The sequence below is a fragment of the Coffea arabica genome, chromosome 3e (assembly GCF_036785885.1).
Source record: "Coffea arabica cultivar ET-39 chromosome 3e, Coffea Arabica ET-39 HiFi, whole genome shotgun sequence".
Classification (NCBI taxonomy): domain Eukaryota; kingdom Viridiplantae; phylum Streptophyta; class Magnoliopsida; order Gentianales; family Rubiaceae; genus Coffea; species Coffea arabica.
In genome coordinates, this window is record NC_092315.1 from 8,621,381 (window position 1) to 8,648,048 (window position 26,668).

Genomic DNA, 26,668 nt, shown 5'->3' on the forward strand with positions numbered 1-26,668 from the left:
CTCTGAAAGTGTCCTCAGAAATGGAGCAACAGCTGTTCAATTCTTTGACAGTGGAAAACTTTCGGTATTTTTTATAACAAACTTTATCCTGGACGATGCAAATGCTACTGTCATGTCTCTTATAGAAAATAAGAAAGAAAGTATATCATTTTAGGTTTTTCTAGCGCGATCCCTCCACATTACTACGTTTAAATCAAATTCAACTATTATGTGAATGCATAGAGTAATAATTATTATGTGAATCCAAAAATTAATAATTGTTATCCTCCGTTGTAGTTATACACTAATCCTATGTTTTCAGAACCGGACCGGATAGCGACTCGGCCGAGGTCAGGGGTCAATGGGTTCGACCGGAGGTCGATAGGGGTCGAACCGGATGACGTCATAAATAAAAATTATTTAAAAATTAAAATATTATATATATAATATCTAATAATATATTGATATTAATAAAGGTATATTCATATATATTTGATGTTTCAAATATATTTAACAAGAAAATACAAAGAAATTAGAACAATCAAGTAGCAATTTATATTATTTAATAAATATTAACAAGTTTAAAATTAAAATTATGAATTTAATTGAAAAATAACATCAAATTTTAGGACAATATTTATAAAGTATCAAATATTTGAGGTATATCAATAAGTTTTAACAATTTAGGGAGTCAAAACATAATATTAAAAAGTTTGAATTTTTTTAAAAAAAGTTACTGTTGAACCGGAAAAACCGGTTTTTTTCCGGTCAAACCCGGTCAAACCTGATTTTTGACCGACTTTGACCGGATTTTAAATTTTCGGTTTTTTTAATATGACTCGGACCGGATACTTGGCCGGTTCTCGGTTCGACCGGTCGATCCGGTCCGAGTTTTAAAACAGAGCACTAATCTGGATGAACCTTTTTTCCACAAAAAAATAAATCTGCATTTCATGTTAACAAAAGCTCCCAGCACTTGTAAGAAGGATCCTATTTATTTTTGTGCCCCTCACCCCTCGGCGGATGTTAATCCCGACTCCGCCACTATAAAATTTGAGTCAAGCATGTTCATTACCGACAAACAAGAGGTATGTTTCACACTAGAGGCCGAAAGCCCAAGTTTAAGGTAAAATGATTTGAATAAATCTTATATATACTAATAATATATATACACAATTATGATTGGATGCAGAACAAAAGATTTCTTTTTGTGTTTTCTAAGGCGTAACGTATTGCATATTCGGGTATTTTGGTTTATGCACCTTATTAAGGTTTGGGAAAAACGGTATCCGACCACGAATGTTGGATGAAACAAAGAATAGAGACCATGAGATAAGTTCGCCAAATATTGCTTTTGATGGATTATAAAACCCTGATCTCTTTCACATTATTTCCGATCCATCGTCTATGGAATCTGATCTTTCACAACATCGACTTCCCACCTAACGACGTGTGCTAAAAGAATAGGAAATGCAAAGCGATCTTTGTCATCGTTCACGCCAAACAAAATAAATTCATTACATTATGCAGGATGGCAAAGGCCAGCTGTATCTTTTTGTTTTTTGCCTAAGCACCTTGACTTTTCTATTCATTCTTAATCAAATTAGTCTGGCTTCATCAGTGGAATCATTTTTCGCTGTATTTTACTGGCCACTCGCTTTATGCAGTTCTTTGATGTTTGGTAGCCTGAACTCTGAATAGATGTATGTTTTGGTTATTAGCGTAGGGAGGCCAAGTCAATGGAATAAAATCTCCTCCATTTTTTACCTAACACTTGCTTTATACAATCCTGTCCCATCCAATATTATCAAACTCAGTACTATGAAAAACCTATTACTTCACCCTTTGCATTTTTCACACCAAAAGATAGGGACTCTGTAATCTTATTAAATTGAATAATTAGATGAAAAGGAAAGAGAAAGTACAACGTAAAGAGTCAAGGAAGATGTGCAAAAAATGTTATTTCACTTTTACAAAAGCGGAGGTGATCTTCAGATTTCAATCATGCGACAACAAATTACAAGGATAGCTTCAGTAACCGGAAAGGGAAAACACACACACACACACACATGAAATGCTGAATAACTTACACTTCTGAAGAAACTTACAAGGAGATTTGAGCTTACACCTGAAGTATAGAGCATGCTGTCTGAATAACAGTAAGAACTAGCAGTATACAGGCAGCAATAAAAGAGATGATAGCCCATGGACTCTGAAAATAATCACGGCGTAGGCTTGCAATCCACTCGGTTAACTTTGTCACCAACTTGTGCAGCCAGTCTCTGCTGTATTCATTCAGTTGATTGCAGAGGTTAGCAAAATAAAACTCCTTTGGATCCGTTACAATCTCTTTGTAGAGATTGTTGAAAACATCTGCCACCTGTTCACTGCTTCCAAGTTCATTCACAATGATTTTATGTTCAATGAGTAGATCAACATCCTTGGGGGTGTCTATCAAGTTATCCATCAGAATAACATAGCTTGTTATGTCCTTGGAATTATAGCCACACTGTTCAAAGGCTATCAGATTCCGGTAAAAAGTCTCTGTGAAATCATTTACGGTGAGCTGTGGAATTACTAACTCCCCTTTCTCAAAGCGTACATCAAATAAACATTTTTCTGCTCCATGACTGAACTTTACTCCCGCTGCCCGCAACTTAGTTGCAGTAGCACATTTGCCAAATTCTACTTTCTTTCCTTCTTCTGGTTCAGCTCTTGGATGTGATGGCCTATGAAGCACTGCTAGGAACTCAACCAGATGCCTTGCACGAGGAAATGAATGGGTCGTACTCGGCTCTAGTTTCCTGGTGTTCCCTACATTCTTTAAGTACTCAAAAGCTAGTTTATCGAAAGATGGCGGCTCGTCAGTCTCATTATCCAAAAACTTGCTCAGTTTTCGGGAAACAAAACCATTATACATTGTAGCAATGAACCTCATAGGAAGTTGGTTTTCTAAAAGCAGCAAATCGTGCACTATATCACTTGACACCCAACGATTTTCAAATATCGTATCACCCATCTCTCTCATTTCAGGAAAGTAGTTCTTTAAGAAGAGCTCAATGATAAAAATACCATCAAACAAAATCACTTCTGATAATTTCGAGAGATCTCGGATGTAGGTATCTTCATAACAACCACATACATTCTTCTCCTGACTATGGGCATATTCTGCCAAAAGTTCTAGCGGAATTTTAAAAGTGTGCAGGAAATTGTTTAGATACTTGAATTTGTATTCTTCCATGGCTTTCAACTGGGCATCACCATGGTGAAGGGGACCAATCGAGACTAACCGAGGCGTATAGGCTTCTTCATTTTTCCTCCTTAGTTTCTCAGGAACTCTATAGATACAAACTGTACCATAATTAAGAGGATCTGAAGCTAACATGGATAACTTATCGTTGATCAAGGATGCTAAATGTATTGCGCTTGCAGAGTAGTGTGTGTACCTTGGTAATTCTACTTGCCCAGGGGGGATAGGCTTGGAAGTATTGACACTGATTTTGACCTCACTTCCAGGATCAACAACAATTACAACTTTTTCTTCAGCTTCCATTCCAGTCAGTTGATGAAACCTGACTTTGTTCTTGACCAGTCCTTTCTCTGTTGACAAGTAGAAGAAAACTCATGTTTGTTGGTTTTGAACTTGGAACCGGCAAGAAGAAATCAAAAGAAAAAGTAAGACAAGTACATAAATATGTTTGTTGAATGCTCAAAGTAAGGCAATAAGGCAAGAAGAAAGTAATGGGGAGCCAATTGTTCTTTTTCAACCAATAAGATTTTCTTTAAACTGGGAGGGAAAATTTAAAAAAAAAAAAAGATAAACAGCGAAGCTGTCTTTTGTTTTCCGTTTTGACTGCAACAAGAGGTGCGAGCAAAATATTCATCTTGTGCTTTATGTTCTATTATACAGGATAGTGAAATTTTCATTATATAGTACATTAGGAAGAAAATTGGAAGGGTGTAGAACAAGGATCAGAAGGGAATTTTGTGTATTAATGACTGGAGAGACTTCCATTCATGGCAGCAGGCTTAATATAAAGTTCTAAGATAAAACTTTCCTCTATACGAGGCTTTCAGGGATGGTGATGGAAAGAGGTACATGTGTGATTGTCCATGGTAGCATAATTTCCTTAGTAGAAACAAGCAATAACACATTAAAGCCAGAATCAAAGCAGAGTTATGCAATTAATAGAAGTATTTTCTAAATGAACAGAACCAGACGAAACTTAATGGATATATATTTGCATATTACCCTAACTGAAGATTGGAACTGAAAGTCATGTACCCCTGAAGAAAACGGATCCACAAATTATCCATTACTCCCATTGAAATCCATTTCAGCAACTACATAATTACCCCTTTATTTCATCAGTAACAAGTACTAAGACATAAGAGTGAAGGACGAAGAATACCTCAAAAGAGAAAACGGAGCAGATGGTTAAATCTCAAGAATAGGCAAATAGAGCTGATGTGAGAAAGCTGCCACACTTTGACTTTGCACTCTTTAAGTGTGGAATTGGAGTTGGAACTTCTGTCCTGCGACATCCTTGTCGACAATCTACATATCTACACTATTGAAAAACAAGGGAGAGTTGACAAATGAACAGTGCAATCTGGTCTCCTCTGGTTACTCTGCCTTTGTGTCAATTGATTGGTGCTTTTTTGACATTTGAAATGCTTCTTATATGCGTCGTTACTGTGTTTTCCTTCACATTTTCTGTTTTTTCGTTTTTGCCAAGCCTTTATAACCCCCTTTTTTGTTGTGATCTGGTACATGCCCCGACTCGATTCACTTTGGACCCGAGCCGACACACCAAATCGGGGATACGCCATAACCCCTCACGACGCACCCAAGTTAGATAGCGGGGTTTAAGTTTTAGGGAAATATTCGAATCCAGAATCTTATTCAGTTCAAAAATCCACTTTACCACTAGACTATTCCTTGGGGGCAAAACCTTTATAATCTCTCTATCTCTGTCTGGTTGGTCTCGTTCACTCTCTTCCTTTCTTCCTTCCCCTTTTTCACTAAAAATTATAGGGAAATTCCTCTCTCTTGAGCCCATTTGGATTGCATTTTTTGGAGAGTTTTTAGGGAAAAAATCATTGTAGCATTTTTTTTTTGATATGATGTATATGAGATAAAAATAATTTAAAATTATAGAAATAAATATTTATGAAAAACACGTAAAAATTTGTTTAAAAAAATTTACAATTCAATCCTGAAATGAAAAAAAGAAACTCTAAGCAAAGGTTCTGACTATTGAGTATTCAAGAAAGCAAGAAGAACGGGGCCAAAAAAAAAAAAACTATAGCAGCAGAATATAGGAGTTATACAATAGAACATATATGAGGTTTTAGCTTAATCTTTCAGTCACAACTAGGTAAAGGATACTATTTTCTCCATCCGTCATCCATGAATCTCTTGCCTTTATTTCTCACTCAAAATTACAGAGAGATCCCTCTTTAAAAGTCATCTATTTCTTCTCTTTTGCTGCAAGATGGGAGATCCGGTAAAAAGAAGCATGGAAATAAAAAAATCTAGCTTAGGGGAAATAAAAAAGAAGCATGTGAGATAAAAAGATGATTAAAAAATATATTCATGGAAAACCAAAAAAAAAATTTGGAGGAAAATGCTTTGCAAACAAGACTGCAAGATATGCAACAAGTATGAATGATTTGTTACATTCTCTTTTTCAAGATGAGCATATTTAGAAGAGATTCTTTGGAGTTGTTTTTATTAGTTAAACATTTTTTATGGTTTTCAGTATGTTTAGGTTCTTTATTGTGTTAAGTTAAGAATAATAAAATTATTTTAAAAAATAATGCACTACATGTATGTAGACAACTTGTATGCAAATTGTTGAGATATGTCAATTTTTACAGATTTTTCTATATTCATTTGGCACTAGAATAATTTAGTTAATTATTAAATAAATTTAGTTGTTAGGATATATTGTTAACAAAAAAGCATGTTGAGTTGTTAACAAATATTTTTGCTAAGATTTAGTTTATATTTTGTTGAGATTTTTTAGGATAATTGTTAGTTAGAAATTATATTAATTTGTTTAATGTAAACACCACAAATAGTGAGTTGATAAATGAAAAATATAAAGTTACTTTCAACCTTCAATACAAGCCTTTTGTAAGCAGTTTTTTTTTACAACACTAATTAAGATATTGTTTCTTAGTTTATACCTTAAAAAAACCAATAAAGTGATATCAAAGCTTCTTATAAAAGCCTTGTCCAGAACAAGATCTAAAGATTTGAGAAGGCAACTCAAAATCTGCAGCAAAAAGTGGCAAGGATTCTCATTGAATCCACTCACTCTCAAAAAACAATACAAATGCTCTATTATGAGCTTATTAAAACAAAACATCTGCAAAAGCAACAACTAGTGTGTCACTTATTGCCTATATAAACATGACTTGTCATCGTCATATAGATGAAAATCATCTGAACTTTGTTATTACGTACATTTTGCTTCGGTTGCGATTTTTTCTTCTTTTTTTTTTTTTACCCTTTAGTGATTTTTCCAGTTGAAGAGTCCAATATGTGCTTGTGATATTGGTACTAAGCCTTGTACATGATTTGACTTTTGCTTTCCCTTTTTTTTTTTTTTTGTAAAACTGAGAAAATTAGCCGTTTGTTTAGGTATAGATCATGCCTTGATGGTAAACAATGAGTTATAACTGTTCCTTACTTCCCCCCCCCCCTCCCCCACCCCACCGTCCTCTTTTCCTCCCAAAGTAAGCAACGAGTTATGGTTTATGGGGACTGATATTGAACGTTGGTTAGCCCTGTTGATGGGAGGCAAAGGTCTGATCTTCTTGTTTAAATTTTCATTTCATTTGGCCAAATGTTTCATTTTTATTGGGCTTTTATGAGAGATTGATGATCTATTATATTCCATTTGATTGGATTCCAGAGCTGATTCTGGATTCATAATAAAAGCTGTGTGCTTTTTCACGTATCTTCTCAGTATGACTATTTTCCTTGAAAATAAAAAAACAGATGCGTTGTTCATATCCAGCTTTTGGCGCCTGAATTTTACTTTCTTATTAGCATGTTTCAGATCAGAATTTGGGGTTTTGGAGAGTCCTTCGACCCATTAGTTGTTGACTTGGTGGATTCTTGGTGCTTTATTCATGTTATTTGATGAACAAAGATTGACCTTAATCTTCTGAGTAAACCAGAAGTGTGGTCTATTTTTAAAAGCACTTTACCCAGTTTCCTCTTGCAGGCTAATGGAATATATAACTATCCAAATAAGAAACAAATCCGTAATGTTTTCACTAGATTAACTTGAATATACTTTTGATTATCAATTTTTTTTGATTTGCTACGTGAATACATGCACCTATAGAAAAGATATCCTTCTGAGCTTGAAAATGGAGAGATATTTTGAAAAGATTCTAAGCATGTTAATGGCAGATACTTCCTTGCAAAAGCTATCGGAACTAGGCCTTGCAAGGTTCTTTGTGAATATGATCTGTATATGCCTCTGTAAGGAACAATAGCTAATTTGGCCAATCCTAGAGTTGGATGAAATCATGGAGTTCATTTTATATAGTGCTTTATATAAATTTATAAAGTGCTTTATATAGTACTTAATAGTGCTTTATACAACTTTATAAAGTGCTTTAAAAGAACTTTATAAAGTGCTTAATAGTGCTTTATGCAGTCTTATATTTATATAGTCCTTGATAGTGCTTTTTTTTAATCGTCATCCCTACTCCTACTCCTACTCTATTTACGGGGAGGCTCAACTGAGCTTATGGGGACCGATAGGGACAGAACTACCACCGGTTGTGCACCCGTCTGGATTTGAAGTAGAGCCACAAGAGTGGCATTTTGGTGGTGGCCACCAGCCCAAGAGCTGGTGGCTTTTTATATAGTCCTTGATAGTGCCTTTTTTTTTTTTTGGCTGACGTTTCTATAACAAAATGTCGAAAAACAAAAACAAACATTTGTGTAAGTCATCGCTCCCTGAACACGGGTCACTAAGCGCAGGGCACTAAATAAAAAGGAGTATTGGGCGGAGCAGCCTTTTTTTTTTTTTTTTTTTCGTCGCACATGAATTCCGCAAGACAAACATCATTGCATTCAGTTAAATAAATTTTTGGTTGGTTGCTAACTGACACAAGCTTATCACGGGTCATGCGCAATAGTAATTTCACTTTACACCTCTGGACTTGTATTGCCTTTTCACTTTATATTTTAAACTTCAATTTTGAACCTGTTACACTCTAAATTCTTAATTTTGGACATTTGGCACCCTAGTCTCTCAAATTTGTCCAATTTAAATTCAATCAATGACTATATTCGCACAATTAATGAGGTAGAGCTGTGAACATTAATGACAATATACTGTTTTATTCTAACTGCTATCTCTTAACCTTTTTTTTTGACCAATTTTATTACATTATCATTGATTTATAAGATCTCAATTGCTAATATAGTTAGCAAAATTAACTAGATAATAGATGTTACAAATTATTGAAAATGTATTTTTTTTTTTACTTTTGCTATGATACCTTGGCATATTTGGACTACTTTCAATACATTATCATTGATTTGTTGAGTCCTCTACTATGTTATTAAAGTTCCCAGCAAATGGCTCCATGACAAATACTAAAGATAAATTCAACAACAAAAGCACCATTACATTCAATTGCTTTAAAACAAGCTAATAAAGATGGTGTCAGCCAACTCCTTGACACTGCTAAAGGGCTACAAAATGGGTTTTTGGATCTTAATAAATTTTAATTGGTTGCTCAATACCTAACAGAAGACAATTCGGTAAAAATTGGTCATTGTAATCGTTGGCCATGTGCGGTAAAATAAAACTGATCACTTCGTTTCAGAACAGGGTGGAGGCCTAGTTGGGCTACCTGAAGAAATCTTTAAATAGAAGATTGTTGAAAAAAAAATATTTTTTTGAAATAATACAGTAGCACTTTAGCATTTTCTGTAATATGCTGCTTCTAAGATTAAAAAGTGATTGAAAAAATGTATTTATGATATAATTATTTCTAAACAGTGGCCAATCCAAACAAGCTGCTTGTTGCTTGATAAATATAGAAGCTCACTCAAGTATGTGCGTTGCTGATGAAAAAACAGTATCTTTTGCTAAAAAGTGGAGCGTGAACAAATTATGAAACACTGCAGGCCTTCTCTTTTTTTCGATCTTTCTTGTTGACAGGGTGTCAGACCTGTGCAATAATAAATACCTGTTTAAATAAAATATAATTTCTGTAGATAGTGATAAGCAGGATCGAATTCACAGGGACTGGGGATAATTTATTTCTTTTAGAGTCCGAAGTATGGGGGGTTTTTGAAAATGAGAGTAACTAAATTACTTGGAATAAATTAAAATAAAATAAAATAACTACAACTCAAATAACTAATTATCACAATAAAAATAATAATGGACGAACCCTAGCCAAGAGACAATTTCGGAGATGGTTCACTTAATTCGATTACAGATGCAAGGATTATTCCAGTTACTATCTGATAAATTAGTTATAGTTGTCATACATGCGATGAACAACCAACTCTTCCTCAATTTGTCGATAGCCAAGGTACGACCGTTGACTATTTCTCTAATCAGGAAACAACCCTAGGTACGACCATAGAAGTTCAATTCCCTAATTGCATGAATAATTAGAAGAGCCTAATTCTAACCAATCAACACGCTACGAGGGTCTCTTTAAGTTAGCCTGTCTATCTCCCTGACACAAACCCAATCATGCCAGTTGCCACCAGTTTAGAATAATTAAACAATTACGGATTTAACTACCCTAATTGGCTTCAGGTCATTGAATTAATCTAGAATCCGGGCCCTGGATAATCGAATAATAAAACAACCATATGAACATAAAGCAGAAGATAGACGAATACCAGTGAATAATAGAAATAAATAAAAACTAATTCGATCTCACAAATTTAGTAGAACCAAGTCCTCCGTTGTTCCTCGACTAGATGAGAAACTTAGTCACGCCTCATGAGAAAATCTCCACGTAATTTAATTGAGGTCCAGGCCATCAAAGGAACCCAGAAAGAATAAAACTAAACTATGCTAAAAGCTCTCTGTAGCCTTTCTTACGATTGTCCTTATATAGCCAAAAGGAAATGACTAAAGCTATCTATCCAGTGGTCCCCACGAATAAGGAACAAAAACAACTCTTTGCACGTTTGTTTCCTTTCAATTCAAATGACTAATGCCTTTCTAGTTTCTTCTCTCCGTGTTCCCCGCACAAATTGAGAAAGGAGTGTACATAAAGTGAAGTTCTCTGAAGTCCTTCTTTCTTTAGTTTCCTCAGTCCGCGTATATCACCATGTGGGCCAGGTCTGTGGCTTATTTGAAGTCTCAATTATCTTCAGAAAGTCCCTCCTTTTTTGTAGTTTTCTGCTTCACTCCCTAAAATTGGGTCCAATACCAAATATAAGTAAATATTAATAATTAAAACAATATTTGGCAAGGATAAAAGGGAAAATGAACAATAAAATTACTAACAATTAACACCCTATCACTTGTAAATTGCTAATCAACAAGGGACGGCTGACTTTTTTTTTTTTTTTTCCTTTTTTTATGGAGGGATTGAAAGATTTGAATTTAGTATTCTCTTTGGTATAATGTCCAAACTTCATCAGTTGTCAAAACCCTTGTTGGCGAGGACCAAATTAGTCAAGGCTTGCAAAGCAACACACTCTCAACTTTAGCTTGATCTTTTTAAATGTGAAAATCATATACAAAATTTGTAGTGCAAATTTATACAAGTTACTAAGCCAAAATTTTTCACTTACCCCCTAACTCATTTTTTTTTGTCTCACTCTATCCCTTGGTGGACAAAATTACCCCTCCATTATTTTAATTTCCTTTTTTTGTTTTTTCCCTTTTGTAATTTTTTCTTTCCCCTTATTCCCTCTATTTTCTTTATCTCTTTCTTCTTTCTTTACTTCTCTCCTTTTCCCATAAGAAACTTCATTTTAGTAATTGAATCTAAAAAAGAGCAATTGCGGACATCTATCTTCTTGTCAAATGATCACAAAATATTCAAACCCTTTTTCCAAAATACCATTCTTTGACCTTTCAATTCTTTTTCTTTTTCCCCTTCCCATCCCAGTTTCATATTTTATTCTCAGGAAAACATCACAAGATAAATTTGTGACATAATTAATGATCATTAATTGGAATTTGCAAACATGACATCGTATAAAAGATCGAAACTAGATTTTGATACCTTTCAAAATTTCGCCCATAAACTCAATTACAATCTTGATATAAAGTTTTCTATTGAGATGAATTTTTTTGTTAAGAAGGATGGACGAGAGAAGAAAGAAGAAAGAGAAAAAGAGATAAAGGAGGGGAAGAAGAGGAAAGAAAAAGATAAATGAAAAGTCAAAATAATGGAAGGGTAATTTTTTCCTATAGGGGCTTAAGTGATAAAAATTAAAGGTTAGAAGATAAAATGGTAAATGTGATATACTTCAAGGGGATTAATTGTAATTAACCCGTTTCTTGATGTAGGGTAGTTAAATCTGTAGAATCAATGTCCTCTATTATTTACGTGGGGTGACCTTTCGTCTTATTTTATATGTGGAGAGCCAAGGGCGTGCTTGGATATCAAGAATTTAAAAAAAAAATTCAGATTTTGTTTTACTTATATCATACACACAATTTTCAATCACCTTTTTATTTCACATACATTACATTACAAAAAGTGCTACAGTAATTATTTCAAATAAATATTTCAAATAACCTACTATCCAAACAACCTCAATGTTTGTCACAGTTTAACAAATTTAAATTTGTCTTTAACACAAATTACAATTGTCACCAATTTGCGGCAAATTTCAAAAAAAAAACTATTATGCCACAGCATATATTGTTATCGGTTTTGTTTACCCTTGCTAGAAAAGTTTTCCAAGTGATCTTGAATACATGTAACCAATAAGAACAATAGGACTCTTGGCAATTCAACAAAGACAACAACAAATCAAATAAAGCAAATAAAAAGACACAGAATTTATGTGGTTCGATCGAATTGACCTACATCCACGCGAAAACGAAAAAAAGAATACAAAAGAAAGAGTACAAAACTTAGAAAATAATTCCATTGTCCAAAGACACCTAAAATTGAAAACACAAAAGAGTTTAAATAGTACAAAATACTTAATGGCCCAAAAGTCCACTAACTTGTTATTTTGGTTTGATACATGACCAAAATCTCTCTTAAACCACAGCATAGGCCCCCCAAAACTTTCTTGACCTGGTGCCTTTAATACATTTAAACTCACTTAAATTTACTATATTTATAACCACTAAGATGAGAGATTTCTTTGTAAAACTCTCGATGTGGTATACGAAAACAAACTCAACACCTACTAATTCTTTTGCTATTTTAAGTTGGAAAATTTTTGTACATTTTCTAGATTGCTATGTGCATTTCCAAAAAATTAAAAGAGTGGTAGTCTAACTAGGAAGTTCATAAATACCTTATCACTTATACTCCTTTCACCCCACTTTGATAGTTTTAGTTTTTCTTCACACAATTTAAGAAAAATCAGTCAATATTTTTGGAAGAGGAAATCTAGCTAATTATTTTTCCAAAATACGCATACGGTTAATATTAGAAGTATGACTAATCATTATATATTTACATTAATTATACCAACAATATTGATGGAAAGTTACACTATTCAAGGCACAAATCAAAGCAATTATTGATAAAAAAAATTAACTATATTTAATAAGGTAGGTTATACTCACTAATGACAACATACTCCCTCCGTCCACTTTAATAATCTTGATTTTTTTCACACAATTTAAGAAAAAATAGTTAATTTTGTTGGAAGAATAAATTTAGCATGCTATTTTTCTAAAATATCCTTATATTAGCATTAGAAGTGTGACCAATTATTATACCTTTACATTAATTAGAATAGCAATATTGATAGAAGTTATACCATTCAAGGCATGAATCAAAACAATTATTGAATAAGGTAGGTTATACTCAGTTACTCACTAATAACAAAGAACATTAATTAAGGGTATTTTGGAGAATTTAAAGAATTCTCGAAACCCAAAATAGCTCTTAAATTACCACAATATTACTTGTACAATTAAGACAAGTAATTTTACTTACAATATTACCTACATTTCAAGTGAAAATTTATGCACGTCAATATCACTAGTGTTTTCAATAATCTAATGTTGATCTATGGGCCTTAAGAAATCAAGCTATCTTACTAATATCTTGGCTGCAGATGGAACAAGACCTTGTAATTAGTTACTCGAATGCACTAGATTAGATATTTACAATACTTAACTCTCATGGTGATGCATAAAGGAACGGAGAAGGCTAATTAGTCAATTAGCTCGATATTCAGCGTAACTGGCCTTAACGGAAGATCAAGAACACATGTAGGAATTGTAACCAACTTGTTCATAATCTTTCTAATGCGTTTTCAACTTGGAACAAATTCCAGAACTAACGTAGAAAAGAGGGGAAAAAAATTCCAGAAACTAATATTTTATGATACCATGTGCAGTGGTGGTCATGTAAACTCAAAATTCGCCAAATTCTTCAATCACCAGAATAAAAGGAAAAACAGCATCTCCCCTTTGAGCAAAGCAAGGAGGATTTTTGGCAGAATGTCCTCCATAACTGTGCATCATCGACATCTAAATTTGACAACCAATTGTTCATCTTGATTTAGTGATTACATATGGATTTTTAGTCCTCATACTTAGGTTTTGTAATGTTTGCTAAATTTTGAAAATATGTGTAAAAATGTTTTGATTGTGATTTTCTATAAAAATATTTTACATTTTCTATAAACATATTTTCCAATAACCTTTTTTTTATCTCATATAAATCAAATCAATATAGTACATTTTCTTACAAAAAGTTCTAAAAATAGCAATCCAAATAGGGAAAGTTTCTCTATCATCCATGATAGGCATTCATATCCCATAGAAGTACTTAAAATCTTTTTTTTTTTTCTTATGTTTAAAACAGCCGTAACCTTAAGCTGAATTGTGATAAATGAGACTGAGAGTTGCTTAAAATGTATTAGGACTAAAGAAAAATACACGCACAACTGCTTCCATTATGTGGCACGCCATTTTCTTTGTCACCTGTTGGTAAAATATAATGTCAATCATGGAGTAGTAAGCAAAAAAATATATATATATATATTAGACCTATATGAATGAAGCCAAGCTCCAGAGATGAATTATTTTTTTCAAAAATGTAAAAAAGAAAAAAAAAAGAACATGACTAAAGATGGTTCTCTTTTCTTTTTAGATACAGTTAAGCCTATTTGAAGCCAAGTTCTAGAGGTAAACTTTTTTTTATAAAAATCAAAATGACATAAAAAGAAACTCGATTAAAGAGTTTTCACTTCTTTTTCTCTTTTTTTTTTTTTCAATGTTTTGGTTTTTTTTTTTTTTTTTTTCGAAACGATAGATGTCCTATAATCTAATCTAGCCTAGTCTAAGGGGAAGGAGATGGGGTTCGATGTGAGTACAAACTCCATCGATGAAGGTCACTTAAGACCGCCACAAATTATGACAAATTTGTGGGAGGCAGGGATTGAACCGTTGACCTCCAGCATCACCTGACCTCCATCAATGTTTTGGTATTTGAAACGGAAGTTCATCATGCAGCAATAGCAGCGCTCTCTTTCGGAGAGAGAGAACTCCTGTAGAGAGAGAAATATGCAGTCCAGCGGTTTGTGTACGGTTAAAATTTGTTAACGAAAAGGCCGGAAGTTTTCATTATTAAACCGCAACGGCCCAAAAGTTTCCATTGTCGAAGAATTGGGCAGCTGCTGCCCTGCCATTGGAGTAAGTTCCCAAGAAAGAGGGAAAAATGCACTTGCTAGATGCGTTGTTTAAAAGGCGCATTCACTTGCTAGACGTTTTTGCTTAAAAAATACATTTACTAAATATGACACTTTCAAAATGAATGCATTGTTTCAAAATTCTCACTATTTGAGAACTCTTTTTGAAAAAGAGAAATATTATTTACGCTGCATCTTTTATTATTTGCATTTTCAGCATTTATTTTATTATATAATCCAATAAATAAAAATTATATGATTAAAATGATAGCGAAAGTGTGATTAAAATTATAGAAGTGCAAATAACATTTCTCTCTGAGAATTTACTCGAGCTTTTCTCCTTATGATGAGAGTTTTATCCTTTTGAAAAACTTTCAATCTTTCAAACATTACAAATCCAAAAAGCCAAATGCAAAGTTCAAAATCAAAATCCCTATTGATCCAAGACAACTTCATCAAACTACTACCTTTTCTGCATCCTTGTCGTAATTTCAAAGACTTCTAATCCCTGTTCCAATTATTAGCGACTTGTTTTTGTGTCTGTTTTCCTCTATTGTGTGTTGGTTAGGTGGAGGTCAACTATTTGTTGTTTTGCCTACCAGGTGCTTAGCATTAAGTATTGACTGAGAAATCTATTCCTATTTCCCTTTCACTACAAGTTTATTTAATTTGGGCTGTCTCGCCTGGGTGCCAGATTAAGGGATCCTCTACTGTCTCTCTGAATCCAGAAGAACTGGCAGATATAATGCAAAAATACAGTGAACAAACAACAAAGGTGAGCTACACACAATCAACGAAACAAGAAATCAGCAGCATCAAGAAGCAAACGGTAGAAAAATATTTTATTAGATGGCCTCTGCAGGCTTCTCAGGTTCAGCCTCGCGCATAGCAAGAAAATGCTCTTAAAGCCTGTTGGTTTCAGTAGTAAACGGAGATGCAGGAAGCGGTTCCTGAATATCCATTCAAGTTACAAATAGTTTACATTGATTCCCTGATTCAAATGACTAGGCCATGATTCAATGAGAAGACTGGGTTACTACAATTCTTTTAGCCTGAGGATAATGCACAAGAATTCGACCCCTCCACCACCACTTTCCCACCCTTTCTGCATCACAGAGTTTAATGTGTATAAAAGTTTCTAACAGCTAGAAAAATGTAGAAACGGTTACAATAACCATCGATCCTTGTTCGCTGGTTTCGTCTAAATGCTGGATAACTAGATCATGTCATGCAGATGTTCTTATCGTCTAAATGCTGGATAACTAGATCATGTCATGCAGATGTTCTTATCAAAACCCCATATACTCACCGTGGACATTTATTAAGCCAATAAACCCCACGCTTCCAATTGCCTCTGAAAAGAAACCAGAAAATGAATGGGGACAGCAAAATCTGCCCTCAACACTTGGGCTATTGGCTACGACTAATGTTGCCGGTGGAGGAAATTTTGAGGTTCGCTTTGGTGCAGAATTTGTGCCCATGGAGACAGTAAATTCCGCCTTCAAGATTGAGGGTAGGAGGGTGCAGAGACAGCTTCATCATCGATAACAAAGAGCTTGTTGTGAGGAAAACAATCCTCCACAACCAATTAGCTTCCGAAAATCAAAATATGACCAAACTATGGCGTGCTTTGCATGATGCTAATGTAAATGTATGAGATGGTACGCTTTTTCTTTGGCTATTTTTAAATTTTATTGAAAGATAAAAAACAATTCTTTAAAAACCATCATCCAAACACAAATAAAAAAATTTGTTTGTATTATGAAAGATTATCAGATGGGTTGACAGAGATTTAAATTTTATTGTTGGAGGGAAGAAAAATAATGTATGAGGACCATGAAAAAGATTGCGAAATTTCCTTTCCATCCTAGGTGTATTAGTATCAAAACCTGTAAATGGCGCTAATCAATAAGTTATGTAACCTCTACAAAGGACATAACGACTATATCCATACTAATTTCACCGTTATATGTATTGTATCTGGACAAATATTTTGTAATTGATATTTTATATTTATTAGACTTAATGCTCTAATTTATAACTCCTATATTCTTACAACCTATAAATAGAGGTTCTAATATAGATGTGTTGCGTCCACAATTTCTATATTCATCCATCTTAGTCTGAGAAGGGATACTTGTGTAGTATATTCTTGACAACTAACTCTAGTGTTGGAGAAAACACTGATTGTATATGGGACCAAATATATGTTGTAGATTGGAGTGGCTATAGTGTGAAACAATGCTAAGCCAGTTTGATATCTCAGAATGGAGTATTAAAGGTAGCCTCTAGGACTCTCCATTTTTTATCCCTCCTAAACCTTGAATATCCTAATCTTGGTGTGAACCAGTTCTTTGGCAGCATACCTCGTCAAATAGGCATCCTGTCGAAGCTCATTTATATTGATTTCTCAGTTAATGAGTTGTCACAAGAAATCCCACCTGAAATTTGCAACTTGAGAAACTTTGGTTCATTTAGCTCTTGTGCATAATCAACTTTCAAGTCCAATTCCTCCAGAAATAGGAACTGTGTATAATATTATTGTTAACGTTTATCTAAAGAATAACAATTTAACAAGCCCAATTCCAGCCACTTTTGATAACCTCGATGGGCTAGTCAACTTATATCTATTCCAAAATCACCTATTTGGCCCCATTCCTCATGCGATCGAAAACTCAATCTCATTTCAGTTTCTTGTCTTGTCTCAAAATTATCTTATTGGTTCAATCCCTAAGTTGCTAGGCCATTTTAACCAATTTGATGCATTTATGTCTCTTTGACAACAACACTCTGGTTCAATTCCAAAGAATTTGGGTGATCTAAAATTCCTTATAGATATGGAATTGGGTAAGAACCAACTTAATATGGTTCCAATCCTATTTTAATTGATAACTCGAGTAACTTGGAAAAACAGTATCTCCTTCTAGTACCATCCCACAAGAGCTTGGAAACCTGAAATAGAGTAGTTTTGGAATTGGATTAAAATCAATTATCTAGTCCATTGCCAGAACTACTTCAGTACTTTGTCAAAATGGTCTATGAGTACCTTGAAATCAGTACTTCAGCACTCAATTTTGGTCTATTTGTACCTTGAAAAAGGAAGCTTGTCCAAAATTTTGAGCATCAAGGAAGAAGCTAAGGAACTAGACTGGCAAAAGAGGTTGAAAACCATCAGAGGCATCGCTCATGCTTATCTTACATGCATCATGATTGTTCACCAGCAATTGTACGTCGGGACAGATCAAGCGAGGGTTACGTTTAAGATTTTGGCACTCCTTAGTTTTAGTCTTTGATCTTCTGTCATTATCCCCTTAAAGCCTTTTCCTCCAACCAATGTCTTTTTAGCGTCCGCTAATTGATTATTACTTTTTAAAAGACTTAAAAAGTCTAAGTAAACTCCTCGACTAGATGATATGTATCGACGCTGTTAAATGAAAAAAGACTTTTTTATTGCATTCCAAAAGGCTTTTAAATAAATATATTCAAGCTCTTAAATAAATTATTTTCGTTAACAACTGCTTTCAAAATGTAGTAAATTAATTAGTAGAGAATTACTTGGAGGAAAAGACTTGGACAGCCAACCCCATCTTGACTGAAAAGCCTTTTGGACCTTTGCCATTAAGGCCCAACATTGTATATGTTTAAAACCAACCACGCCTGTGGGACTTTTACTAACAACTGCCCACCACTACATTTGTTTGAAAACATCAGCCTTCCATCCAAAATTTCTTCAAGTTGATCCTCTATGTTGGACCTTCGCACACAGGGAGCCAATGTCGTAATTGAATGAAGCCACCGCTAGTGGATTGATCTTGACGGTTGGCCGGACCTTTACGGACAAGGGCCCAACACCAAATTTGTTTGAAAAGGCCTTTGACAGTAAACGTTTGCATCTAATTAAATTTGTAGAAAAACCGGACTACCATCTTCTAAAAAATTATATTTAATCATATTTATTAAACTCGCCCGACAAGGAAGTCGACAGATAGATGACATGAATGGTTCACTGTTTTGACCAATGGCCCAATAAAAGAATATTTATAAATACTTGGTAATATATAAAATTTATAAATAAAGTTTATTTAAAATATCTTAAAACATTTGTTTCCTTGTATATAAGAAAAAATTATTTTAAATACAAAAGACATTTAATTATTATGGAAAATTACATTTAAATATTAATTGAACTTACAAATAGTCTAAGATATCATGATGCAGTATAAAGATTTGACATCCTACTATATAGGCATCTAGACTGAATGTGGAAAGAACTTTTCCTATGTTTTTATGAGGAATGAGATTTCAGGAAAAAGTTTGAATGAGTATTCTAAGGGCAAACGAGAACTTACTGTCTACTAATTGATTATTATTTTTTGAAAGGATTCTAAGTTTAAGTAAACTTCTCTCTTAAAATATCAAGATAATATATATCAGTTATTTAAAATGAAAAAAAACTTTGTTACTGTATTCCAAAAGACTTTTTTAGTCAAGATGATACATCAACGCTCTCAAAAATAAACTCATTTCATCAACCTCAACCATTGCTTTCAAAAAGTAGTAATCAATTAGTGGAATTACTTCAAGGAAAAGATTCGGGTAGCCATCATCGCTCTTAGACGAATTTCTTTTTGTCAACAATAGCTTTCAAAATGTAGTAATCAATTAGTGGAATTTCAAAAAGTTGGAATGAGTATTCTAGGGGCAAAGGGCTTTCTCGCTTAAATGAGCCACATTAAACACTAAAATGAAAAAGACAAATTGGAAAGGGCTTTCCTATTCAAGCCATTCAGTAGGGAGAACTAGTCATAGAAGACAAAAAATGGTCAATTTCATTGAACATTTCAATATTGCATTAAAGTTCTTGGCCCATTGGAATAGACATCTTATATGTTTCACTCTCAAAAAAAAAAAAAAAAAAGAAGAAAGGAATGGAGAGTGGGACCGAAGCAGAATACTTCCCTGTATTGTAAAGTTGGGATAAGTACTAGTTTCGTTTGTGGTACAAAGTAACGATCTTTGGCAACTCGAGTTGAACTTAAGTGTAATGGTGGGTTCTTTCCAAATAATTTCCATATTCAATTTCGTCCTACTTTTTCCATCATTCTGGAAGACTTATAAAAGCTATTACCATTTGATTAAAGTCATGATCCCGAGTCAACCACAACGTGTTGATGGGAGTTCAGGAAGGCGAAAGGAGAGAAGAAGGGGAAGTTTTGGGCAAAACTTAGATATCTACAAGACTAGGGAGGCCAAGTTTAATTTAAACATTTGCAGCCCTTTAACTAACAGGAAAAGAGAAGGGTATACAAACCTGAAGCAGACAATACTGGAATTCAAACGGACAGAAATAGAAGTTTAGATTCCGATATCAATTAAATTCTGTTTTGAGCCAGTACTACGGCCAACTAATTCTGCCCATAGAATTGGTAGAAAATTACTCCTTTGCATTTCTACTTTCCTTTTTTAACATATTGAGTTCATCCGACTGTGTTTTAAGTGTACAAAATATTTGGGAGTAATTTTTTTTTTTTTTTGCTGGTGTAGGGCTGCAAACAAGTTGATTCGAGTGAAGTTTTGATTTAATTGAATTGAGTTTGGACTCAATTTTACCAAATTCGAACTCGACGAACTCTCAATATAAAGTTTGAATTTGAGCTCGACCTCAAATTAGGCTGAGTCAAACTCGAGGTCGAGCCTACTCGAGTTTAAAAAATAAAAATAATTATTTTATTTTTTTGTCTGTCTACTCAAAAGAAGTGATTACACACACATATATATATGATAGGTGGAGTATTCTTCCTGCCTCTAGCTCCATTTAAATTCAGCGGTAAAAATTTCTGCAGAGTCGGGCGGTGCCAGCATAACCTTTCTTCACTTGCCATCAATCGTTAATAGTGCAGCCAAGCTCAAATTTATTCTAAACCATGTACTACATAAAAAAAAAAGTAACTAAATCATTTTCAAACTCAAATTTGAAATTGAACCCAAGCTCAAATTCACCTGGTTTAATTTAATGAGCCGAACTCAAATTTGAAATTGAATATCTATACCAATTAATGAATCAAATTGAGTAGGATTTATAACTCATTTAATATTCAATTGAATTCCAATTCTATTCATATAATATGTGAATAGAGTTTAAACATTAAGTACTTGATTTGATTCTACTCGTTAAAAGCTCTAATGTCAAGTGGCTGATTGACATAGCTCATCAGGCGGGTAAAAGCATTAGAAAAAAGATTGTGCTAAAAATTTTTTATCGCCCAATATTTCAGGTAGAAGATGCTTGTAATTGCTTGAAACAAAACTGGTGCCTTTCATTGTATGTGTTCCCAAATTTTGTGTTTGAGTTTTTATCTGCTTAAGGTATCTTGAACATTCTTGAACTTTTTGGTCTAAAAAAAGAACCTTTTGAAGTCAATATAATTAGTCCCAAACTATTTTGAATGTAATCAAAAGCTTCTCCTAGTTCTGCCCAAATTAATCTCATTTCATGTCACTTGTGTCTATGCCGTAGCTAACAGGAGATCATAAATAAAGTGCGAATGCAAACTTTGAAGTTTTGATATCAATGCTCACTAAATTCCGTTTGGACAAGGACAAATGTACTATGACCAATTAAATCTGCCTATGAAAATTTGGGAAAAAAAAATTTCATCTTTTGGCAATTTCTCACTCCTATTTCATGAAATCTACAACCAAATTAGGCGTAATCCCTCTCCAGAAAATACAGATCTATACCATAAATAGCTAAGCCTGTAGGTTGATCATCATTCTTACGAATTTGGTAACCGCTACTCCATCTCTTATACTATAGATGTCACTTCGAGTCGCCTTCTTCTGCAGATATAGTAGGAAAGTCATCCTTATATTTTCTAAATCAGTGACAGAATATCAAAATGCTCAATCTCATCAAGACATTTCATTGCATTAAATTTCTTGGGCCCTTGAATCAGACATCTTAATTGTTTCAATCTCCAAAAGAAAGAAAACAAAAATGGAAAATTAAGAAGAAAAGGACAGAACAAGAAGACCTCGGAAGTCTTCCTTGTGCAGCTGGGAAGACAGGATAAATACTGGCTTCATTTGCGGTACACATATCAACCTGCGCAAACTTGAGTTGAACTCGAAAGTAGTCATGGGTTCTTTTCAATTTATCTCTATATTCATTATGGTCCTACTTTTCCCATCATCTCATCCCAAAGCCAAAGGTGTCGCTTCAGATTCTGCTAGTGAGGCGGCTGGTCTTTTGAAATGGAAGGCCAGTTTTCAAAACCAGAACAATAGCTTGCTAGCCTCGTGGAACCTCCAACCCATCAGCGGCAAGAATTCTTCCAACCTTCCATGCACTTGGGCGGGTATTTCATGCATTAATGGAAGTGTCAACAGGTTGAATCTCTCAGAATACAGCATAAAAGGTAGCCTTTATGACTTCCCATTTTCATCCCTCCCAAATCTTGAATATCTTGAACTTAGCCTGAATCAGATCTTTGGCAGCATACCTCGTGAAATAGGTAACCTGTCCAAGCTCATCTATCTTGATTTCTCAGTTAATGAGTTGTCACAAGAAATCCCACCTGAAATTTGCAACTTGAGAAACTTGACTCATTTAGCTCTCGGAAGTAATCAACTTTCAGGTCCAATTCCATCAGGAATTGGAACTCTGCATAATCTGATTGAACTTTATCTGGACAACAACACTTTGATAGGTTCAATTCCAGCCACTTTTGGTAACCTCACTAGGCTAGTTAACTTATACCTTTTCCATAATCTCCTATCTGGTCCCATTCCTCCAACGATCAGGGATATGATCTCACTTCAGTTTCTTATTTTGTCTCAAAATAATCTTTCTGGTGGAATCCCAAATTCGCTTGGAACTTTATCCAATTTGATTGGTCTAATTCTCTATGACAATCAACTTTCAGGTCCAATTCCAAAGGAATTGGGTGATCTAAAACTCCTTACAAATTTGGAATTAGGCGAGAACCAACTTAGTGGTTCCATTCCTGTTTCAATTGGTAACTTGAGTAACTTGGCAAAACTGTTTCTCCCAAAAAACCAGTTTTCTGGGTCCATTCCACAAGAGCTTGGAAACTTGAAAAAGTTGGCAATTTTGGTATTGGATCAAAATCAGTTCTCTGGTCCATTGCCAGAATTGCTATGTCAAAATGGTTCACTCCAAATCATTTCTGTATCTGAGAACATGCTTACAGGTCCAATCCCTAGAAGCTTGCAGAATTGCTCAAGCTTAGTTAAGGCCAATTTCAACGAGAACAATTTCCATGGAAACTTGTCAGAAATGATCTGCATCCATCCATTCCTGGACTTCATAGATCTCAGCAACAATGAGTTCTACGGTGAACTCTCCAGCAACTGGGTTGAATGCAAAATCTTGAAAACCCTGATAATTGCAAAGAATAACATCACAGGTGGTATACCTTTAGAATTTGGAAATTTATCTCAACTGCATGCACTTGATATTTCTTCAAATTTTTTATCCGGGGAGATACCAAGGGTAGTGGGGAAGTTGACCTCTATGCTTAAACTAGATTTACATGACAACCAATTTGTCGGTGGTGTACCTCAGGAATTGGGAATGCTAACCGAACTTCTTTACCTAGACCTATCCACAAATTCCTTGAATGGATCTTTTCCAGAACATTTGGAAGATTTGAAGCACTTGTTTTACATGAACTTGAGCAACAACATTTTCAGCCAAAAGATTCCATTCGAGATTGGGAAGTTGACCCAACTTTCTGAACTAGATTTGAGTCGAAATTTGTTCACAGGAGAGATACCATCAGAGTTCCGAAGTTTGCAGAGTCTGGGAACATTGGACCTCTCCCACAATAACCTCTCTGGTTTAATCCCAAAGGCTTTAGCAGAATTGCCTGGTTCATTGCAAATTAATATTTCCTTCAATAATTTAGAGGGTCCAATTCCAAGTGGCAGAGCCTTTGTGAATTTAACGATAGAAGAAGTAAAGGGAAATAAAGGCTTGTGTGGCAATATTACAGGGTTACGAGCTTGTGAAAGTTCCTCGTTAATCAATAGTCATGTCAAAAATAAGAGGAAAAAACTTGTTCTCACAGTTGTATTTCCTCTTCTGGGGTCATTCATACTTCTAGGTGCATTCTTTGGTATTCCCAAATTGCGTGATCAAAGGAAAAAAATTTCAAGAATTGAAGATATGGATGTGAAGAAGTGCCATTTATTTGCCATATATGGATATGATGGCAAAGCATTGTATAAAGAAATAGTATTGACTACACAAGAGTTCAGTGAAGTATTTTGCATAGGGAAAGGAGGTTATGGAAGTGTTTATAGAGCACAGCTTTCATCAGGGGATGTAGTAGCTGTAAAGAGACTTCACAACATGCCTGAGATGGCAAGTCATAGAAGTTTCTTGAATGAGATAAGAGCCTTGATAGAAATCAAGCATCGAAACATTGTAAAACTCTTGGGCTTCTGCTCCAACTCTCAGCACTCATTTTTGGTTTATGAGTATCTTGAAAGAGGAAGTTTGGCCAAAATCTTGAGCATAGAAGAAGAAGCTATTGAACTAGACTGGCAGAAGAGGTTGAAAATCATCAAAGGCATCGCTCAAGCTTTATCTTACATGCATCATGATTGTTCACCAGCAATTGTACATCGGGACATATCAAGCAACAACATTTTGCTCGATTCAGAAGACGAGGCTCATGTTTCAGATTTTGGCACTTCTAAGTTTCTGAAAAAAGACTCATCTAATTGGAGTTCTCTTGCAGGAACATGTGGATATGTTGCACCAGGTAATAATGTTTTTTGCCCCTCTTTGATTTATTAACTACCAGATTTTAATACGATCACATGTTATCACGAGTCACGATGTAATTTTCCAACTTTTCCTTGCAGAATTTGCCTACACAATGAAAGTAACTGAAAAGTGTGATGTTTATAGCTTTGGGGTCCTGACAATGGAAGTAATCAAAGGAAAACACCCCGGTGACTTGATTGCTTATCTAGTGTCTTCAAAGCCTGAGAAAATTGAACTGAAAGACTTGTTCGATCAAAGACTTCTGTATCCCAATCAAGAAATTGAAAACATTCTGGCATCCGTTCTCAAATTAGCAAGAGAATGTCTACATGTTGATCCACAATCTAGGCCAACAATGCTCTTTATTTCTAGGTTGTTATCAACGGGTGCACCATTTGTGTAACGTATTGTACACAATCTGTGTAACAATTATTGTAACAATCTGTGTAACATATTGTACAAGACTACGATGACCATATTAATCTTTTTTCCTAAGTTTTATGGGTTTAACAAATAGATGTAACAAATATGTAGAATTTGACTGATGCTCTCTTTGAGATGTGTGGCGATACTGTTTAGAAAAAAATAAACAAAAATCAATTTTCCTAGTTGCTGCATTTGAGATGTGCGGCGATGCTGGATTGAGAAAACCCACCCCAATCACTCCATTTTTGCAATCTCTTTTTTTTCAACATTATTTCAAGAAATTTTCCCTCATCTTTTGCCTCATATATTTTTCAGATTGCCATATTTTGGAAGGCTTATAAAAGTGGTTACCATTGATCAAAGTCATGATAATAAAGCCAATCCCAGACTGTTTGAAAATTACTGATGGAGGACAAGGAGAGAGTAGAGAAGGGGAAGCATTGGCAATACGTAGACATATACAAGACTAGGGAGAACGGGCGACACTTAGATATGAACAAGACAAGGGAGGGCTTGGTTTAAATTGAAACATGTTGTCAGGTGGCAAAAACTAATTTCCAAGGATCCATTTGAAAGAAATAATGCTCCAATGTTAAGAAATAGGAATTTAAAAATCTCAGTGGGTTGCTCACCCACCTGCCACCCCTTTCCAGTTTCCCTACGATGAGGGCACGCTGATAAAAAGAGACTAGGCAAATTCCTTAAAGACGGGTAGAAAACACGTCATTTCTCCTTATAGACTAGAGTAGGCACTCATCTTGGCTTAGTTCTGTGGACCTTTGCCAAGAAGAATTTGGTGCAGGAACCGTACCATTTCTGGGTCGAGGGCCAGGATTGATCTAAGGAAGAAAAGGGTGTGTTTGGATTGCTTTGATAAATTGGTACTTTTCCGTTAACACATTTTTCAATAATTTTTTTATCTTATATATATCAAATTATTACAATAATTTTTTTTACAGAAAGTTCAGAAAAATGCAATCCAAGCAAGTTCTAGACTCCGATCACGTAGTTGTTTTCAACGCGTTTTAACTTTAGACCGTGTTCAAAGTTATTTATATGACTGAATAAAAGACTCACAATTGGTTGAAATGAACAAAACTGTTCTGCAACCATTCAACCCGCAATCATTTGTGCCCTGCCAACAAGAACCCACCATCAAATTTGTTAAAAAATCATTTTTACTTGATCCTTATTTAAAAGGAGTTAAATCCACATCCTTCTATTCAAAATTCACAATTTGATATTTTGTAGTAAAATGCAAATGCAGTTTCGGTGCCTAAATTTTGGTGCTTTAACGACTCAGGAGCCCATTGGACAAAAACAGATTTGGTACTCAATGTTACAATATTTAAACATATTTGGTACACTTAATAGATTTTTCAAATTCATATTGCAAAAAATCGCGTGTTATCACATTTCTAGCAATGAAATTGTAAAGAAAGTCCATGTTTATATCTAATTGAAGAATCTTCGAATTCTTGCTTCCACCTCTTCATGTGAGATTAAATGTCACTAAATTTTTCTTATGGTTTCATGGTTGAATCCATAAAAGTTCGATTAAAACAAATGTCTCAATGTTTTGCTCTTTTTTTTATTTTTTTTTGTTTTAATGCTTG

General features: G+C 34.4%; 2 protein-coding genes across 6 annotated transcripts; one reads left to right on the forward strand and one right to left on the reverse strand.

Annotated features, from left to right (window-relative positions):
- Positions 1 to 1,915: 1,915 nt before the first annotated feature.
- Positions 1,916 to 4,679, reverse strand: LOC113736701 (UPF0481 protein At3g47200). 3 transcript variants are annotated; one of them, XM_027263776.2, is made up of 3 exons: positions 4,392 to 4,679; positions 3,426 to 3,579; positions 1,916 to 3,317 (listed from the first exon to the last, which is right to left on the reverse strand). In XM_027263776.2, exons 2-3 carry the CDS (start codon positions 3,530 to 3,532, stop codon positions 2,102 to 2,104), a joined length of 1,323 nt encoding a protein of 440 aa, XP_027119577.1. In that variant the 5' UTR covers positions 3,533 to 3,579; positions 4,392 to 4,679; the 3' UTR covers positions 1,916 to 2,101. The 3 variants fall into 3 exon arrangements, with proteins under 3 accessions (XP_027119577.1, XP_027119575.1, XP_027119576.1); XM_027263774.2 differs by having other exon boundaries at positions 1,916 to 3,579; XM_027263775.2 differs by lacking the exon at positions 4,392 to 4,679 and adding an exon at positions 4,232 to 4,369 and having other exon boundaries at positions 1,916 to 3,579.
- Positions 4,680 to 21,869: 17,190 nt separating this feature from the next.
- LOC113737773 (MDIS1-interacting receptor like kinase 2-like) lies at positions 21,870 to 25,121 on the forward strand. Of its 3 annotated transcripts, none has more exons than XM_027264949.2 (3): positions 21,904 to 23,259; positions 23,959 to 24,621; positions 24,725 to 25,121. In XM_027264949.2, exons 1-3 carry the CDS (start codon positions 21,969 to 21,971, stop codon positions 25,027 to 25,029), a joined length of 2,259 nt encoding a protein of 752 aa, XP_027120750.1. In that variant the 5' UTR covers positions 21,904 to 21,968; the 3' UTR covers positions 25,030 to 25,121. The 3 variants fall into 3 exon arrangements, with proteins under 3 accessions (XP_027120749.1, XP_027120750.1, XP_071940774.1); XM_072084673.1 differs by having other exon boundaries at positions 21,906 to 22,248; positions 23,044 to 24,621; XM_027264948.2 differs by having other exon boundaries at positions 21,870 to 24,621.
- Positions 25,122 to 26,668: the final 1,547 nt, after the last annotated feature.

What these genes read in the sequence shown, in the direction of transcription:
- LOC113737773 (XM_027264948.2), top strand. Translation starts at nt 21,969, where the DNA reads ATGGGTTCTTTTCAATTTATCTCTATATTCATTATGGTCCTACTTTTC. An exon ending in ATGTGGATATGTTGCACCAG is followed by an intron (nt 24,622 to 24,724) that starts GTAATAATGTTT and finishes TTTTCCTTGCAG; the next exon opens with AATTTGCCTACACAATGAAA.
- LOC113736701 (XM_027263774.2), bottom strand. Translation starts at nt 3,532, where the DNA reads ATGGAAGCTGAAGAAAAAGTTGTAATTGTTGTTGATCCTGGAAGTGAG.